Genomic DNA, 20,861 nt, shown 5'->3' on the forward strand with positions numbered 1-20,861 from the left:
AGAGAAAGGTGCTGGAATGAGATGATCTTTAAGGTCCCTTCCAACGCAAACCAGTCAGTGACTATGATTTGGCTGCCATAGCTATTTATTTAGTTGCCATATGTAATTGCCATAGCAAACTCCCGCCGCCCGCCCGATCAGCCCCACACAGGGCGGCCCCGCCCCTCAGCGGGGCGGCCGGGCCATAGACCCGCCCCCGCCCCGCCCCCCGTTGCTTGGTTACCGCGCAGGGCGTCACTGCGGGGCCCGAGCCACGGCGGCGAGCGGCCGACAGCCGGGCTGAACCATCCCCCGATCCTGTGGGGGAAGAAGTGGGTGTGTCCCGAAGCAGTAGATGGACTTGTTGCTGTATCTCCCGCCCTCGATTTACCGCTTCCCCCCCTTTTCTCGGCGCTGTCGTTGGTTTCGCTCCGCGCGGACCATAGCGACGGAGGGCGCGCCGGAGGAAGATGGCGGTGCTGGCTCCACCGTTGGTGCCGGCTTTGTGAGCGCGGCGCTCGCTCTTCTCCCTGTCCCGTTCTCGCTCCTGCACCCGGCTCCTCCCGGCTGCTCTCAGCCTCTTCTTTCCCGCCGGGGCCGTAGAGATCATGTCGGACTCGGAGGAGGAGGAGAGTCCGGACCGCCAGCTCAAGCTGGTGGTGCTAGGGGACGGCACCACCGGCAAGGTCAGTGCCGGCCCCGCCGGCAGCTCCTCTCCCTCGCCGCGGTGCCCCGAGCCCCTTCGCCGCCTTCCCCCTCACGCTGCCCGGGCTCTGCTGCTGACGAGGGAGCAGCCCGCGGCGCTTCCAGGTCGCGCTGCGGCTGTCGCGATACCCGCTGGCTGCTCCCCCTCGGCTCCAGGCCCGCCAGGCACGGGGGACGCGGGCTCTTCCCGCCGGTGTCCGCGCCGTGCCCGGCAGCCGAACCCTCTGGCCGGCCTTCCGACCCGAGGAGGTATCGTCACCTAAAAGACGTACACGACTTTAATCCAATTTTCTTGAGCCGCGAGCAAAGGAGCGGTCAGTAACGTAGTTCGTGCTGTGCTGACGGAGTTGCCGTGGTCCCCTTGCGCTGCCCATGGCGCGATGGAGGCAGGAGCTGCTCGGCCGCAGCCGCTGCAGCAGCCCAGAGCCGCTCTCGGCCGCTGCAGTGCCCCGGGCGGGCAGGGCTGGGGTCCGGATCGGGCACGGGGGTTGGTGGCTCCCCTCCAAAGGGACGAGCAGGGAAGGTCGCTTAGCTGGGGCTGCAGCGCCCTTCCTTTCGGATACAGAGCTGCCAGCCTCCCGAGCTGGATGAAACACTTTGCATCTAGTGGAGTTACTGTTCAGAGTTTGAAAAGGCACTGCTGGGTCTATTTTAGTTTATAACTTCTATGTTTTTGTTTTTGTTTTTTTCCCTATCTTAATCACCATAATGAAACCCTGTTTATAAACGTTTATTTATCAACAATAATCAAACAATAATCAAAACAATCAAACAATAATCCAACAAATTTCTCTTTGTAAAAGAGAAATTTTGACAAGGAGAGACCAAAGAAGGCAAAAGAAAGGCTGCTTTTGGACCATTTAAAATAGTTACCGATCCTAACTATTCCCTTGAACATTGCATATTGGCATATATAGCCTGAATAATTTTGTGAGACACACATGAAAATAGTAAATTTATTATGATGTATGATTGAAGTATACAGCTCTTTCTTCTGTCCTTAACTTTTGAAACTAGAAGGAGAAGAAATTCTGCATGCTTCACAGTTCATATGAAAAAAGGAAATGTTCGTAGAGCTGGTTTAAGTGTAGTGCCTTGCATTAATAGGAATAAGCTCTAAGTGAAAGTACATGTGGTTTTGCTCACTTACTTACTCAGAGCTCTGTAAAGAAACAAAACATTTTTTGTCTCCAGTGATTCTAAACCCAGTCTGAAGTGGTATTGTGTTCATGTGAGTCAGTAGATGGGCAATTCCAACCAGCTGTGTGATGAGAGCATAATAAATGTACAGCATTGACAGCTGAAGTGCTGCTTCATGAGTAGCATTTCCCAGGAGTTTCCCATTCACACTGAAGAATCCTTTCACTGCTGCTGTTGAGCAGCTTGTGGCAAGACCTCTTGCCAAGCATAGATTTTCAAGCATTCTTGAGTTTTAATGTATATTCCTGTTGGTTCATACCTCTCTCACAGGAGCTGCCACTCACTGCATCTCCTGCTGACTCCAGGAATCTCATGCTTCCAGGGCAGGTTCTTGGGCACGAGCAGCAGCAGTACTCTGGTGGGCTGCTTTTCCTCCCGTCCTCCCTAGATGATGCTGTAATAGAGGCTCCTTCCCACCATCCCACTGGCTGGCAGCACTCACAGATTTATTGTAGGGTCTTGTAAAAATAAAGAAGGAATTGGGTCATGGAATGGAAGGATAAAATGTACCTACTACTATTTTTTACCTCAGAAGACTAAATTGTTGAGGCTTCTCTCTTTTGTTGATTACTCGTTCCGCTTACTTGTTGAAACCTGTGTATGTCTATGTGTTTTCAGCTCTAAATTGCCTGGCTCTCACATCTGGTTCACAGCTGGTCTTCACACACATGCATACTTACCTCTCTTTTACTGTGCAAGGTGTTGGTTTTTCTCTTCCTGTCACTCTGGGATCATGAGACAGGAGGTGTGTAGAAAATGATGGGATATATCTGAAATGCTGTATCTTGTATTTAGTGTGAGGTGTTCACATTTGTCTTCTTTTACCTCCTCTTTTCCAAAAGAACAACAAAAAAGTTGTTGTTATGGGTCAGGTGGAAACTTGCTGTTTTCCTCACCCATTGCTTAGAAGCAATGTGACTCGAGTTCTGTGAAGGGATTGGTAGCAGCTTAAAAACAAATCAATGTCAGTTCAAGCTAAAGGTAATGTTTGTACTTACACTAGCTAGGAATTGCTCTATCCATGAGGCAAGGGAGGCATGATGTGCTTCTATTAATTTGTTTTGAGGTGGTTGGATTGATAACTGGATACTTAAATTTTTAAGGGTAGCAATAAGCAATGCTGGAGCAAACACAAGTAAAGAAGAGTAAAAGTGGAAGAAGGCATAAGAGAAGTGAGACAGTAGAATGTGTAAAACTCAGAGTAAAATAGAGATGCAAGGTAATGGTAAACTGTGGAAAATCAAAATTGAGGGAAGCAAGGCTGGTTACTCAGAAGATAATAGAGGATGATTTTAATGAACTAGACAAACTAGGAAAACAATCTAAAGACCAATCAGAAGTGGAGGCAATGGGGGGGATGAAAAAATCCAGCAATTATTAATAGCAGTTGGCTCTTTGATTTTGAATATAGGAAGGACATATATATACACAGCTGCCTTACATGTCTAGGTTTTAAATCAACCCACTCTTCCTGGGCCAAAATGATTTTCCATTAAAATAAACCAACATTACTAGTAGTATGGATTGACAAAAAAAAAAAAAAGAAAAAGATGTTATGATCCAGCTATTTCTGCTCTTTTTGTGCATAGATTGGCTTAATACTGAAATATACAAGGATGCTGATTTAAGATAGAATGTTATGATTTGCCAATGTTGAAAAAGGTTTTGGGCCTCTGGAAGTAAATCTCAGAGCTATTAATGGAAAGGGAGGTCCTGAAAAATAGGTGTGCTGAGGTTCTGTTCATTTGCTATCTGTTGTAGCTGGAACTGGAGTATGGTAGCAGAAACATCCTACCTTTCCTAATGGTAACAATGGATGATGAAAATGAAATAATGAATACTCAAGCTATGGGAGTTGTAGGAGCTAAAACATAGGTTGGCATAAAAAGTGGTGTCCTGCTTACTTAAGGATTTTTTAGGATAGAAGATTTTTAAGCATTTTGAATTGTCTTGTTATACTTGGGCTCAAAAACTTCATAGATGGTGACAAAAATATTTTTGTCACTGTTGAGTCTCGCAAATGGAGAACTGAATGAAGTGTGCTGTGCAGATTGGCCCAGCTGCATCAAAGAGACCTACATCAAATGTCAAGAAGTTATGATAATTTTCTCTTTTTCAATGGAGAAAGTTGCATCAGTAGTTGGCAGTGGGATGGAAGGACATTAGCTTGGACAGTTATGTGTTTTTATGGTAGTTAAAGCATTTCATCATTTAGCCTAGTGTTTGTTTTAGTTTTGCTTGTCCTAAAATTCTTGTCAGTAAGACAGGACATGACTGAGGGATTAGTGTAGCTGTGCTTGGATAATGGCATTGATGTTCTAGAAGTGAGTGAGAGAAAGGATAGATACATGTGGTTTTTGGAAAATAGATTTTCAATTTGTGGCTAAAGTTTGTGTGTGAATGGAAATTCATGGCTTCAGAGCTATGTGCTTGCATCTAATTGAATTTTTGGTTTAGTTTTCTTTCTTACAACTGTGATACTACACTTTGGCAGTGCTTTCTCAAAACTTAATTCTATAGGACTTTGCTCAAAGAGGTGTCATTGGTGGGGTTTTGCCTTTTATGTAAGGTTAAATTCCATCTTTGCTTCTTTGAAAAAAGCCTTCCCAAATATCCTATTGTATTTTGAACTTAGAATACCGTACTTTTTTTTTCTTTTACTGCTATCTTGGTTGCTGTATATTAGAGTTCAAAGACATTTTCTTGTTTTTAACAAGGCTTCTTTAACCCCAACCTTCTTCAATAAAGTATGATATTTAGAATAGGATGTTGACATTAGGTGTGTGAACCTTCCAAACGGATGGAAGTTTTGCTGGAAATTCTGCTATGCAAGCTGGTGAACTGTTTGTCTTAATAGAGCTGCAAAGGAACAAAGGCCTTCATAGTATTGTATTGTTTTCTGAACCTGACGGTAAGGGGTGGAATTGTATGGAATGCAGCCTTTCTAAAAATGGTCACTGATTACTTATTTATTTTTACAACTACAGTTCTACTGAACCATTATTTAACTTTCATTAATTCTTATATAGATTGTATTCAACATGTCCTCAGGTAAAACAGTTGGGCAAAATCTTTTCTGGCAAGCATGGCAGGGAACAGTTCTGGGATTTGAAGGGAGTATTTGCATTGTAGAGGCACTTGAATATGCATTGACGTAACTTCTTTGTTTATTGTTGTAAAGAAGTTTGAACTGTTGCTCTTAGCATTTTGTGGATAAATGCTTGTTTTGTGAAAAAATAGAGGACCCTAGACTGGTAATTCAACACCTTGAGCTCTAACATTTATTAGGAAAAATTTTAAGAAGGAGTTAGTCAATGATTTTGTGCTATAAATTCCTTTGCATTCAAGAGCACAGTGGAGAAAAACTGTTTCAGAGGACTTTGCCATGCTGTTGATTATTTGCTACTCTTATAGGTCAGCTCTTATTGAATATGTGTCATTTCTTGTTACTAACAGCCCTAGAAGTCCTCAGGGATTATTGAATGTCAAAGAATGATAAGCTAATATTTACTGAGCCTTTAAAATAAGAAGAGAGTGGTTGCTTATTTAATGAGGATCTTAATTAGTGTGTTGGAGAATATAGAATACTGTGATATAGTCAGATGCTACTTGAATCTGTACTCTAGGCACTAGTTACTTTTCCAAAAAGGAAAATTTCAAGAGGACTGAATAGTGTATTCATGCAATTGTCTTATTCTCATCTACATCTTTAAAGTCATAATAAATTAAAGATGTCATTGTAATCTTGACATGCTAACTGTTGAGATTAAATGAATCAGTTCTACTGACTCTTTCAGTACTGTAGTCTGAATCTGTATTGAATTTTATTTTGTGTGTGTAGTTAGGATTACTGTCACATAGCTGAAGGCAGAAGAATCTTCTCATGATTTGTTCTCTGTGGTCTTCCCCCTTTCCACAGGGATATAAATATATAAGTGTACTCATGCTATTTCTAGTTTACTTGCTTTTTTCCCCATTTGTTTTTTTTATTTTTAATCCTCTTGTGGCTTGAGTTCAGTGAAGTAAATGAAAATATTGCATTAGGCTAACACTGACTTGTGGAATTGTTTCCTAAACATGTCTTCTGATATGAAAATATCATTCATTGTATATGAATGATATTCCAGTGATAGGAATAGAAATATGATACAGAAACATGAAAACAGTAAATCTTATTTTATTTATTTAATAGGAAATCTAATAGTTGAATAAATATTTGCCAATTCATAATAGAGTGTTAATGCTGGAGCTCTGGTGATAATGTTTTAATGCTAAAAAGGGTGTTTTTTTTCTGTGTACATTTGGCATTAGCCTAATTTAGATCTTTGTTATAACCTTCTATTCAAGGACCTTGCCTATTCTCATATTTCAGAACTATTTGCATTATTTTGCTATTGCATTTTTGATTAAATGTGCTCCTAACAGCAATTCTGATAACAATTGGTATGACTTATCTCTTCATGGCTTGATAAATGGAAAACTGGCAAGAAAAAACCCTTCTGGCCTGTTTTGACTTTTCTTAGACAGTGTAAAGGTTTTGTGAGCCTCTTAGTATTTTTCCTTCTCTATATAGGTAAAGAAATGTTTAGATTTTTTTTTCTGTAGTTAATTTGTATATTTGTTTACAAATGTCATGCCAACAAGAGATTTTTAAGTGTACACTAATTTGATGTTGCTTGTATTTTATAATTTTTAATATTTAGTATTTTTTTCACAATACAAACTTCTGAATTATTTATGATTGTACCACTATTTTCTCCTTTACTTTTTTTGTGGGCCTCTTTGTATGTATATTTCTTTCCTTTTCTACCCCCACCTGTTCGTTTTTCTTTTTTTTTTTTTTTTCTTTTTTTTTTTTTTTTGTCTTGAATGGAGACACTAAATTGCTACCAATAGAATGTAAGTGCCTTGCTTCAGTAGTTTGCCCAGGTTAGTTGTGTATCCTTTCAGCCATATACACTAAAAGCTTATTATTAGGTTAACAGTGTATTGGTTTGCTTTCATAAATCCACAGAATACCAATTGAAGAAATAAATTTTCAAATTTCTGCTGAAAGGAATAAATCTATAAATGTGCATTCTTAATATGTGTTTACCTTCTTTTTCTGTGTGCAAGAAAGGACTCTTCCCATTTAAGAGTTCGTGTAATCCCTGATCCCAAAACTGATGTACAGTGGCAGAATCTGGCCACACTCAGGAGCCCTCTGTGGGATCCTGCACTGTGCAGGTCTCTATTCTCTCCCAAAAAATTGGTCTGGGATCATGGTGTTCCTTACCAGGGAGGACCCTTGTTTTTGAAATGAACGCTTTTTAAAAATACTGAGATCTTCAGGTACAGATGGTGTTGCCTAGATTTATGTCTGTTTGAGCATACTAATGATACCTCCTTCAAATCTGCACAGTATTTTGTAATAGAACTATTAGAGTTTTTTTGAAATCAATGCAAATATGCACCTTGCTTCTTTTTGCATAAATTAGTAGCCTTTGCCACCTCCTGTTATTATGTTGAAACTGACTGGAGTGCTTGTCAATCCAAATCCATGAACACTGTTAGCATTCATTGATTTAAAAAGTGCTTAACTGTATTTCATACTTTTGGGTTAACATAAAGTTTGTTGCTGTTAAAAATGACGACTTAATTTGATACTGTTCTGTTTTAGACATCCTTAGCTACCCGTTTTGCTCAAGAAACGTTTGGAAAACAGTACAAACAAACCTTAGGACTGGACTTCTTCTTGAAAAGGATATTATTGCCAGGTAAGAGAATAAAAACTAATTCTGAAAGGCTGGGTGGCAGCAGGACTTGCAGAAACAGATTCTTCAGAGTAATGTGTACTAAATAAGCTAAGTGCAGTGATTTTTATGGCAAAGTAAATTAGGTTGTTTGGAGAATATTTTGTTCGTACTTTCCTGCCAGGTGTCATAGAGTTATGCATTTGCAACTTACATCTCTAAGTAAAACACTGAATTCAAATAAAAGGAGTGTTATCTATATTGATGAATTTTATAATCCCTGCTTAAGTGCACTCACTTTCCATGTGGGTAGTGTAACATACAACAATGAAATGGAACTTTAAAGATATTAATTGAAAAAGTATATGTTTTGAAAGAAATATATATATTTTTAAATGAAATACACAGCTCATATTTGAGTTGTGTGGGAGATGCATAATGCAGCTATGGACTCACAGTGCTCTAATATGTGAATGCTGTTTTATGCAAGGCAGCATGAAATTGCTGGCATTTAATAGACCACTAAAATTTAGGGTCCCTCGGCACTCATAAAAGTACAGTTTGAGCATTCAAGATGTTTCACTTCATGAAGGCAAAGAAACTATTTAGATGCCAGTTGCAGCACACTGCATGGAAAATGCAAAGAAATAATTAAAAAAGAATAATTGCTGGTTAAGTTTGTCTCTGGACAATTGCAGTTTAAAATACGTCTTTTCACTGATTTGTGTGTGCTCATATTCTAAGTATGCAAGTATTTAATTGAAAACATTTGCTTCTGGATTCAGAAATCAGAAGTTAGAAAAAGTTAGTGTAATTATTAAGAGCTGTAGAGAGATTTGATAAAGCTGATGCAAGTTCTGTAGTTCTGTCTTCTCCTTGTGGAGGATGAGGAAGGAAGGAAACCCAGAAAGCAAGCATTTTATCTGTAAACTGAAGTTATAAGAAAATGTATACAGTTCTTGAACTTATTTTTTAAAAAATTATATTGCAAATGATTTCTTGATTGTGTTTATGTATTTTCTTAAGTAAAACAGAATAATCTTTTCAGACTACCCCTGTGTTCACTATTTTGGTTTGGCCATTTTGCTGAACTTTTTTAGTATCTGGTTAATGATAAAGTACCAAATCCCAGTGCTTATTTCTCCATAAAATCAACAGAATAATTTTTTATTGTCCTGCTCATGCCTCTAAAAATACCAGTACGTATAATGCTTAACAGCAGTACTTGCAAGTGGAATGTGTACACAAATCATGCAGTGTGCATGCTGAGAACTTGTATTTTGCAAGTTTTTATTCCAGCTGTTAAGCACACAGAAACTATTAGTACGTTACTGGGATTCTAAATATCCTTGTTGAGTAGAAAAGTTGGAAAATTATCAACTGTTGCTTCATTCATTTTTGTTCATAGTTTATATTGTGTGTGAATTTCATTCATTCATAGTTTATTTTGTAATAAAATCAGAATGCCAGTAAAAATAGCTCCAAAAAGTCTGTACATCTGTTTTCCTCAAAACAGTAGCATTTGCATTCATATTCAGGAAGAAACATTTTTCTGTAGGTTGTCACTCTGGTTTTGCCTATTCCTACATATGTGTTTAGGTATATATGGCTCTCTGTTTCATAGGTGAGCTGGATTAGTTGTAGGGAGTAAGAGGGAGGGAGGTTTCATTTCTAAATGCTGGAATGGGAAGCATTACTTTAGTAAGTGGATTTTTCTAATTTCTAGATTAGTTCTGGGTTTGCAGAGTTTACTCTATGCTTGTTTACTTGACAGGTTAATTGAGACCACTGCACAGAAATTATGTGTATCAGTAGGAAAAAGGAGTCGATTTCTCTTGTTCAGTAAGAGAATTGATGAACAACTATGGTTCAGTAGTTTTTTTTTTTTCTTCTTCAATGTAAGCAAAGATTCCAGAAATTAAAATTACAGATTTCTAGAATTACACAGAAGTTTGCATTGGGCTTCATTGAAATATATTATAACTTACAAAATAAAGTACTGTTTTTCTGGATTTTTTTTGTTTTCTTTTAATTTTTTTTAAGATAAAAGAGGCATTTGTCTCCAATTGTTTTAGTAACTAATGCAGTTTTGCAATGAATATAGTAAATGTTTTGCATGGTAAAACAGTACAGTTTAATACAAATCAGAAGTACTTTGATGAATTTTGAATGTTTTCAGTGTTGCTCAGCATGTGTCTAGTGTTCAACATGAGAAATTCACTTCATGCAGTTTATTCAAAATACTTTTTTTTTAAGTGCTAATCAGTTTCATTATATTTATTGATGCAGAATCTTGTATAGTCTGGATGCAGCTATGGTGTAGGTTTTTGTGCTTAAATAGTGTATCTGTTACTCAGAGGGTCTGCTGATAGAGACTCCTAAGAGCCATAGTTGTATACTTTTTGGGAGGTTGTGGGTGCAGCTCAGTAAACAGGATTCTCCTGTTAAAAGGATTCTTTTAAAGTTGTTGGTGTAAAAAGTGTTCAGACTTGTGTCTTGACTGTGCAGCACTGCAGGTAAGGTTAACCAGTGCACCAAGGGTCCTCCTGCAGGGTCACTGCTGCTGCAGCCCAGTGGCTTCAGTCCATGCCAGGAGCAGTCTGCACACCTGCACCATGCTACCTCACGTGTTTCAGCTTTGCATTGTCTGCATTTTCTACAGAGTAAAGAAATGCTGGGGATTTTTTGTCCCTTAATAGTGTGTTACATGTTATTTTGACAGTATTCTCCTGTTATTTTTATTGGAGAGTTGAGACGGTTTCTAAGAACTGTCTTATTATGCATGGTTTCTTTTTGTTTTGTTGTAAGTCTCTAGTTTTTATGTTCCCGTTAAATTGAAAAAATAGAAGATTTCCAACTTTTTGCAGAGAACTTTGCAATTAACTACTATCTCAGTTGTTAATTAAATACTTGCTAGGTAAATTGCCTGCAGTTTTTCCTTTTGTCAGAATAATCCTAACATCCTTCTTTCTTCCCCAGAATCAATCTGAGCACAAAGCAAATATTACAGAACCTATTTGGAAAAAAGGGAAAATGCAGCATTTTGCTCAGGAGATGATCAGTATGAATTTCATAGTTAGTGAGGTCCTAATTAAGAAGTTCACCTTAAATGAGCATCCCAATCTTTTTTTTTCCCTGTTTTTTTTTTTTTTTCCTGTTGTTAATGAAACAGAGTAAATAATTTGTAATAGGAGATTTTTTAAATTGGACAGTCACAGACTATTTAATGTAACTTACTGCACTACAATTTTTAAGGTTGTTCCATGCAGTTATCCAGATACTGGGGCCAGAATGCTGTGCATAATTTTCCTTAGGAGGAAAATCAAGTTGAAACTTTTTAGAGTACTTGAACACAAGATTAGGCATCTGAAAATTACTGATTTTGAAAGTGATAATATGCATAAAGGTTTTTTTTTTCCAAAATAGGTGTCATGAATAGCACAGTGACTTTCCAGCAGAATACATAGGGGTAGAATATTGCAGCGTGGTGAGCCTTTGAGCCTGCATAGTTTGTTTACCCACTGAGGATGTGTAGTCTTTTCAGACTGAGGATGCACTGGTTTATGGAAGGCTTTCCTGCATTGTTTGCGATCATTTATATTCTAGGCTTTTAAAATAATTAATTCATTAATACATAGTATATGAATTATCAAAACAAATAAGCTTTTTGTTGATTATAAAAGGTTGCCTTGATTGAATTGGGGTGTTTATGATGTGTTTTCTAAGCTCCATGTAGATTTTTTCTTGGTATTAGATAAAACTCAGAGTAGCCTAATAGTACTGTTTCACATTCATCTCTGTATTTTTGAGACCAAGGTAGTAGTTTTGGGAATCTGCTCTTTTAACCAGATTAAAGCAAGATTGCATAATAAAAATATAATGTGGTACATGTAATGTCACTGGTAGCATATATTCAGCTATATAGTTATAATTTGCTGTTATTTTCACCTAGTACAGTGATACATTTCCATGGAGCACATTCCCTTGTGTAACCAATGCCAGCGTGTCAGTTACAAATTTACAACTGAATGGATCATGTGGGGTAAAATCAGATTGTCAACTACATAAAATAGTTGAATTAAGAATATATCTTAGCAAGCCGAAGTAATGTGTTTATTTTCACTTGATTTGTAATTGTTGTGATGTGAAATTTGTTGCATTTTTTAAAATCTAGGAGTAAAATTAATGGGCAGTTGTGATTATTTGTGAGTATGTAGAATTTGTATTAACATATAAGTGTCATGTGAGTTGTGTGTGGGTTAGAAAAAAGTTTGTAAGTCCTTACTCTGTTAGAGTTCGGTGCTGCAGGTAACCAGTACAGTTCTGAAAACAGTTTTTACCATACAAAATGTGACAAAGTATACTTTAATATGTTTGTATGTATATGGTACCTTACCTTTCTATGTATATTTTTGATCTGTGAGTTGCTGAGTTGTCTTGGAGAATATGTATGATTTGTAGGATGTTAAGAGAATATGTATGATTTGTAGGATGTTAAATATTCTACACGATTTTTTGCTAGTTTTGTTTTTAAAAACCTATTAACAATTTCAACGTAGCTTAAAAATGGTTTAGAGTAGAAAGGAGGGTCTATTCTTGGTGTAGATTCTTTGAAGATGAGACTATGTAAATCATGTACAATTTAGCTTCATGCCTGAAGGTGAAGAGTGGAGGAATTAATCATAGTTTGCATCCTCAGCTTAGATGGGTGTCAGCATTTCCATTTTTTTACTCTGTCAACTATACAATTCTGTAACTGTTTACTACTATCAGCATCACTACCAAAATGAAGTTATCATGAAGATTTTCCTCACTTCTTGATCTGTAGGGAAGATTTGTAGAGGGGGTGAGGAAGGAACACAGTGTGAAATAATGTGGATAAGTTGGCATTAATTGTGTTACCTTTCAGTTCCAAGTACCCCACTACAGAACGTTCTTTGTGCATTTTTTCATGTTTTTTCAGTGGAATATGTTATATAATTTCTATTCAGGAGTGTTATACTTTATGCAATTCCAATTATTTTCTGTTACTATTAGATATGTTAATAGCTGGCTATAGTTTATTGTATCTTATAGACTTAGCTGGACACAAATGACTTTTTTCTCAGATGATACAATTATTTTTGTTTCAAAATTTAGTTCCTGTTTCTTGTATACTTGTTAAAAGCTATTGTTGTTGAATATATTTGTGTGTAAATTGTCCAGGTTACACAATATCTGTATAATTTTTTTTCCAGGAAATCTGAATGTTACTCTTCAAGTGTGGGATGTAGGGGGACAAACAATAGGAGGCAAAATGCTGGATAAATATATTTATGGAGCTCAGGTACAGTATAAATGCTGATAATTATATTTTATAGCAATGATATAAAATTAATTGAAAATTAATGTATGCATACCTACATTATATTTAGCTTTTAGGTGACTGATTAATGAATCTCAAAAATGTTGAATGTCTGTTCAATCTAAACTTAATTGATATTAATACGCTACTTTAATTTTGGTGTGTAGCTAATTTTTTAGAGCTGACATAAAAAGCAAAGCAAGTGTGTGCATTTATAGAACTGAATAACTCCCAGGAACAGATGGTTGTTTCCAGGCTTTGTGTCTTGAGTTAAGAAAAGCAATCACAATAAATAGTAAAGGCTATTTGGATATCCACATGGTAGATAGAGTGGCTGCTTTCAGAACAGCTGCCTCCTGGGGGGAAAAGGTAGAAGGAGGAAATTAAGAGCAATCCTACACCATTAAACTCATACATGCAACTGGGGTTATAAGGGGGCAAACAAAAGGAGACAACCAGGTAGCTAAATATTTTTGCAGAACTCCTATCCAATGAAAATTAACTTTATCTTCAGGTTAACTAAGCAACTTTAAGTGGATGGTAGGATTAAGAGTTAAGTATTATAACTGCATCTTGAGTCATGAGATGATTTAGGAGGATGTATTATGAATGCCAAACTTCTTAGCGTGAGTGATCCTAATATGTGCTTTTTTCCTTAATTTGGAGTTTGTAATGAGACCAATAGGCATATCATGTGCTATTTGATAATGTTATACAACACAGGAATGGCTAATGAAAGAAATTGGGATTTATTAGTGAATTGGATAAAGAGAAACTTGTCAATGTAACGTTTTGTCACTTTCAAAGCAATGTCAATATTTTTAGCTGTTGCATCTGTTTATAGCATGTTATTTTTTTTAATAAAACCCCATTTGCTAACCTGTTACAGATCTAGCAAGCAATAGGAGAAAGTGGCTTCCTTGACAGAGGGAATTTGATTATTCACAAATTGTTGCCATATGTCCAAAGTAAATTTAATGAAGGAAATAAAAGGCTATTAGCTTTGTCTGTATTGAATTTGGTGATAAATGTAGGAGTTTCTTACCAAAAATAGCAGGTCAAAGAGTTAATACCTGTACCCAAAAGTGCATAAGCAGTTTATATCAATAAGACTAAAGTTTGATTTTTTTTTTGTTATTCAGAACACATTAACAAAAAAACCCTATGTCCAATCTCTTTGTCTTTAATCTTCCTCCAGTCCTCATTTTAACCCAATTTTTTTAATGGACTCATGATTTTTCTCTCCTAATGTTTGCATGTATTGCCAATGTCTGTAAGAGGCTTCTTATCATCAAAGTTGAGTTTTAACACACTTTTCTATTAGCTTTATAACAATGCCTGTTAAAGATGCATAAAATTGTCTCTATTTTCATCTATTCATGAAATGACATGAATAGTTTGAAAAAGCACTGCTTTCAGCTTATTTCTAGGCATAAGCTTATTTAATGTTGAACATCGGTACCTTTTTTATAAGAAAAATAGGAAAAACAAAGAAGAACAAGTAGGAGTATTTGTAAGGGTAAATCCTTTTAAATATGGATAAAAAATTCCTGTGAATGGGCAACAAAACAGCAAGAAAGTAACTGCGAAGAGGTAGCATGGAGTTTGTAAAGGTAAAATGTGCACAGCCAGCTTGATTGTTGTCTGTGGTTAGGTGGTTAGCTGCATGGAGAGGAGAGCAGTGGATGTAATTTGTCTTTGCTTCAGCAGGGCCTTTGACATAATCTCCCATAATATTATTACAATATTACAATAAATTTACTGAAAATCTGAATGGAGAGCTGGATTTAAAGGTCTATAGCTCAGTGTCTTACTGATGCCTGATGATAAGTTTTATTTCTTAAGGGTTGGTACTGGGCTTGTTTCTTTTACTGATTCTTTTATCAATGGAGCAAAACATTGTAAGTTTATGAATGTCACCAATTTGGGGAGGAATGGTCACTATGCTGGAGTGTAGGGCTGCTACTGAGAGAGACCATGACCAGCTGAAGGAGTGGACCAACAGAAACCTTGGGAGGTTCAGCTGATGACAGATGCCAAGTCCTGCACCTGGTACAGAACAATCTTATGCAGCTGGGAATCAACTGGAGAGTGTGCAGTGAAGGGCCACAAAGGTGATTAATGGTCTGGAGCATCTGTCCTATGAGGAAAGGCTGAGAGAGCTGTGACTGTTCAGTCTGGAGAATAGAAGGCTAATCAATGTATATCTACCATGCAGGAAGGATGCAAAGAAGAAAGAAGCAGGCTCTTTTGTGTAGAGAACCAGAGCTATAGGCACAAACTGACACAGGGGATTCCTTGTGAACATCAGGAAACACATTTTCTGCTGTGAGGATGACTGAGAACTGGCACAAGTTGACCAGAGAGGTTGTAGAGTCTCCATCCTCAGAGATACCCAAAAGCAGTCTGGACATGGTCCTGAGCAGCTGGCTTTGGGTGCCACTGCTTGAACAGCATCATTGCACCAAATGACTTCCAGAGGTCCCTTCCTACCTCAGTCATTCTGGGAAATGGCTTTGGAGGAAAAAGCTCTTGGATGGATATCTTATTGAGGTAAAAAAACAGTTGAATGGGACTTTGCAATGCATCCTTGCAACAGTAAAAGCTAATTGAGTACTGATCTGTGTTAGTAAGAATGAAGTAGTCAAATCAAGGAAAGTGATTATCATGTTTTCTGACATTTTTGAGGCTACATTTGAAGTACTGTATTTAGTTTGGGGTTCCTCAGTGCAAGAGAGCCTTTAAAATATTTTAGTAACTTGAGTGAAGTTCGCTAAAAAAAAAGTGTGTGTGCCTATGATGTGCACTTGGTCAGCGTGTGTGGTGCAGCTGGGATTTTAAACATCTTGTTTGTAAAGTACACAAGCTGTATGGATACAGGTAAAGCTGGTGACTTGGATCTGCTGCAGAAATTGTGTTTGTATATTCTTCAAATCTAAATAATTCAGATTTAAAGTACATGTGTGGAATTGTTTGTAGCATATCTCTGGCAGATGCCGATAGCCTTGTGTAGGTTTCTGTCTGTTTGATCATTCTGAGATTCAGAAATCATAAGCTGCTAAATTCTTATTTTTGTGCTCAGAATTAAATATGTATGGTAGGACTTCTTCTGAAATTCTATGGCTAGCTGGAGATGGAAGTTTAGAGAATCTCTAGCAACTGAAAAGATTATGGTCTACAGTTCACCTGATCTTGGTTGAAATTTGATCAGAACATCAACAAGAGTAAATGGAGTATCCATCTAAACTTCACTGCAAAAACTTGCCATTAGAGGTTTCCTTCTCTCTAATGAGAGATGAATCAATTCTCTAGGATAGATCTTTTGGTTAGGTTGCTCTTAAGATGCCATATTTTGATTGAGATCCCCTATTTTTTGTGCCATATTTTAAAAAAAGAATGGCAGATTTGAGCATGAGAACTTTCATGGGTTGCAGTTGGAGGAATTGCAATTCATTTCTGTCTTTAAGCAGTTGCTTTCTCCCTGCACATTTTTAATTTTTTCTTCTGATATTGCTCATTTAGAACAATGTGTTACTGCATCCTGTCTTGGTAGCTGAATTTCAGTGATGGGGCAGAAGAACTCTGCAAGCTGTGGAAAAGAAGAGCCCTTTGATCTTTATGAATAAAGGGTGTTAATAATCAACACTGACTGAAAGCTATTTAAAACTACCACATTTATCTCAGAATTGAGAGATGCTGAGAGTAACTGTAGTCAGTTGCCACAGCTGTACTGATAGAGAGTAAATAATTCAATTATGGCAATTTAATCACTTAATCACATGTATTTGAGTGACCATGTCCTCAGGATCACATGATCAGCAAAGACAGGAGTGGTTAAGTATGTGTGGACTGTAAGCTGCTTTCATTTGCAAAAAACTCTGTTTTCATCTGCACGTTTCTGCAACAATTACATGCTCTTTACTAAATTAATATTCTGTGACTAGAAAAAATACTCTAGAATTTTGGCCTGACTTATTTTATAATATTAATGAAAATTAGAAAGTTCCTTGATGCAAAAGTCAGTCATAGGACGAGGGTAGCTGAGGATAAATGAAGAAGAAAACATATATTTTTAATTATTGTTTTCTCTAACTTCCTTTTTTTGTGCCAGATCTTGACATTAACTGGCATGTCTTAAATTTTGATTATCACTACAAATATATTGCCTGGTTACAACACGTCCATACTAACACTTCAGTTTTGAAATAAGGCTGCTGCTGTTTGCATGGTAAATCTTTCAGAAGCGCTCCCATACTTACCTGTAATTGCTGCCCCTACCCACATATCTAGTTTAAATTATTATTAAGATCTGGCATATGCTACATCATAAATTGGCTTGTTAATAGGAGTACTGCAGACTCTACTTTCTCCAGGGAGCAGCAAATAATTTCTGCAATATTTTCAGTTTCCAGTGACCTATTTTTGAAAATGCTCTGTAATTCCTAAACAAAAAGCACTCACATGTGCACTAACATAGACAAAATGTCTCTTACTAGAGTGTAATTATGCAAGCAGGGACTATTCACCATGTTGCTGGAGACTGGAGAATCAATGTGCTGTTCTTGGCATGTCGTCTACCATGTGTTTCAATCCTCTTTCATGGCAGGGAAATACAGTACTTTTGTGTAAAAATGGCAGTGTTAATTTTCCTCCTGAATTCCTCACACATAATAGGGAAACAACAGTTTTTATGCTGTCTACTTGGTCTGTACTCCATATACTGTTTGTCGAAAATATGATGTATTTTTTTTGAAAGAAGTTATGGGATTTCTCTGTAAAATAAAAGAAAAAGATGAAATAAATTTTAGCCATGGAGTTGTGACTAGTCTTTCATTAATTATCTCTATCATACTAAGTTGTTTATAGAGTGCTGTTGTGGTGAAAATCTAAGCAGAAAGTATTCTTTATGATCTGGATGCCATGCTGCCTTTGTTTTGCATCTATATGATGTTATACCTGCCATCTTTGCTTTTTGAAAGTGCAGCAAATATTGGCAAGACTAAAAAAAATGTTTAAGAAAAGAATGTGCTTTAGAAGCAGTGTTTTAGATCACAGAGAAAGGGACCAAAAGGAAGTGAAGTCAGCCCTAGTTGCAAACTTTGTTAAATGATTTCTTTGATGGTAAATCCACTGTGAATACCCCTTCATCCAAAGGGGTAGGTAGGCTACAGTTGTCTAGAAGACATGAAGCAGAGTGGAATTTTGATGAAGAATTGGTTAGAAAGAGTTGACTAACCTTAAATGCTCACACTTTCTTATTTATTCTCCATCGAACTCTGATTAGTGTTGAAGATTGTTTAGATAATCTGCTCTTCTACAAGCTGGTGAAAGAACTCGACAGCTGGTGAAAGAAGCATTGCCATGTGCTCTTCCTCATTTACAACTTCCAGCATTATGGCTGGTGTTTTTTTTACCATACCTATCCTTTAGATTGAGTTTCTTTTCCACTGAGCATTTAATAACTTAAGTATGTCCTTCCTAGAGCAAAACTTAGATTGTGAGACAATTTAATTTGACAATTTAATGCCAAGTGCCCAGGCATTTGGGTAGTTATAAAAATAGTCAGGAGAAATTAACTGAGATGAACTTAGAGGTGTAAGATATTAAGTAATAAATTGTACCAAAATTGGAAGAGGGAAGTGGATGTTTAATCTTATATTTGATTAGTAAAGAAGGAAAGATAGCAAGATAGCAAGAGTTGGGTGTCATAATTCTTAATTTCCTTGAAGGAACTGATGCAAGCTCTTCCTCAGAAATTAATAGCAACTATATAAGGAACAAAAAAATCAAGTTTGCCAAGGAGTTAGTAACATTGGAGGAAACAAGATAGGGTGGTATTGCTGTCATAAGAAAGTAGGAGTTGGAGGGATCTCAGTAGCATCTGCTGCCCTCCTTCAAAGCTATCCATGTGTAATGACTTTTATCAACCTTCAAAAATTTTTTCAGTGTTGGTGTACACGACTGTTATAGGTGGTGTATTTCAGAGCTTTGCTATTCTTAGTCTCCATAGGGTTTTTTGTTTTGTTTTTTGCTTGTTTTTAGTACTCTTGCTATAATCTTCTTGCTGTGAGTTAAACTTGTCACTACATGTTGTATTGATCACAGATTTGTAAGAAAGTGCGGGGTGGAAGGATGTCAGGAGGTTGGAGTACAACACTCTCTAAGTAGGGTCAACTGAGAGATGGAGCTAGGCTGCTCAAGGATCTATTGAGTCCTGCTTGTAAACTTCTAAGGATGGAGACTGAGCAACCTCTGGTCAACCTGCTTTATCTTCCTCATGGTGAAAAAGCTTTTCATTAGTTATGGTTTGAATTTCTCTTATTTCAGCTTATGCCCACTAGGTTTTATCTTGCTGTGCACTGCTGTGAAGAGCCTGGCTCCATCTCCTTCTTTGCTTCCTCATGGGTATGGGAAGGCTGCTTTTAGGTCTTCCGAGGGCCATTTCCTCTCCATGCTGAAGAATTTGGGTTTATTCATCTCTTGCTCATAAAACAAGTGCTCCAGCCTCTCATCATTTTGCTAGCCCTCTGCTGAAGTTACTCCACTTCTATCTTGAGGGACCTAGAGATGTGTTCTGACTGGATGTGTTGTTTTAGCTATGACCCAACAAGTGCTGAGTAGAAAAGTTTGCTGGACTGGTGGCTGTAATTCTGCTAATGCAGCCCAGGATTACGTTGGCCATCCTTGCTGCCAGGGAATGTTGCTGGCTCAGATCTGGCAGGTCGTTTTCAGTTGCTCTCCAGCCAGTCATGTATTGCTCCCCTCAGCCTGTATTGCTCATTCCTTCCCAGCTGCAGGAGTTGGCACTTGTCCTTGTTGAGTGTTGAAAGGTTCCTGTTCACCCATTCCTTGAGCATGTCTACATACCCCTTTGAGATAACCCTGCCCTTGGGCACATTGGCTGGTCTTCCCAATTTAGTGGCTTCTGCAAACTATGTATAACAGCATATACAAAGAGAGCTCCTGTTATCTTCTCTTGAAATTTGTTACCAGCATCATCATGCCTAAGTCATGCATTTGTTGAAGCAGACAGGTTTTTTTCCCACTTTTTCCATGTCAGTCATGGTTTCCAAACCTGTGATACTTCTTTTGTACCCTTTTTTGGCATTCAAGTGTCCAAAGATGGATTTTTTTTCCTGGAATGATTTATGTCAATGTGATATTTGCAAAATAAGTTTGACATATTCATCTGTGAGCTGTAACTCCTTGATCCTATTATATGGAACTTGCTGCTGAGCCAGAGGCTTCCTATTGTACACTTGGCTATTGCTTCCTTTGAACTTGTCATGGTATTTATTGAATTTCATCTTATTATTTTTACACTGTTTGTCATCATAAAATCTGAGCTCTCCTCAAATAATCTTGCAGTCTATACTAATTTGTTATCAAATGTGAAGTTATTAAGTGTGCACTCTGTTTTGTGATCTAAGGCACTCCTTATGATCTGAGACACTCCTTTTAACTATCAGTTAAAACTGGGCCCAGACAAATGCCTGAAAAAGCTTGAAAAATCTTTTCCATTGAGAGTAGGTCTTTCACCCAGCTATTTTTGTATGGATCATACTGTTTTTTCAGAATATTTGTGAAAATTTCATGTGAGCGACAGTGTGCAGATGTAGGGTTTTTTTGCCAAGTGTGAACTTCATGAGAACAAGTGTGCCTGAAACCAATTCTGACTTTACTCCTCATTTACAAGACATTGATTTTATTAGGGTGTAGTGGAAAGCAGGAGCAGAAGACTCAATAAGATCTGAGAGCTGATCTTAGAATTGTGGAGGGGACAGAGATGACATTTGGATGGTTAATAGGCTGTGCTTTATAATACTGAATATCTGTGCTGAGGAATCATCAGAAGTGTCTGCTTTAAGTATTTGTCACCTGTAGCTTGGCCCAAAACCTTG

The 20,861-nt window shown here is 37.5% G+C and overlaps 1 protein-coding gene across 2 annotated transcripts in view; it reads left to right on the forward strand.

Annotated features, from left to right (window-relative positions):
• Positions 1-269: 269 nt before the first annotated feature.
• RAB28 (RAB28, member RAS oncogene family) overlaps positions 270-20,861 on the forward strand; it is a 62,956-nt gene continuing 42,364 nt past the window's right edge. For both annotated transcript variants that reach the window (XM_054295794.1, XM_054295793.1), the window contains exons 1-3: positions 270-665; positions 7,544-7,640; positions 12,854-12,942. In XM_054295794.1, the coding sequence (XP_054151769.1) occupies positions 588-665; positions 7,544-7,640; positions 12,854-12,942 (264 nt within the window). In that variant the 5' untranslated portion in view covers positions 270-587. The remainder of the gene's footprint in view (positions 666-7,543; positions 7,641-12,853; positions 12,943-20,861) is intronic.

This window comes from Melozone crissalis, unplaced genomic scaffold (assembly GCF_028551555.1).
Source record: "Melozone crissalis strain CALT ecotype California unplaced genomic scaffold, PUWL_Pcris_2 ptg000006l_1, whole genome shotgun sequence".
In the NCBI taxonomy this organism is placed as follows: Eukaryota; Metazoa; Chordata; class Aves; order Passeriformes; family Passerellidae; genus Melozone; species Melozone crissalis.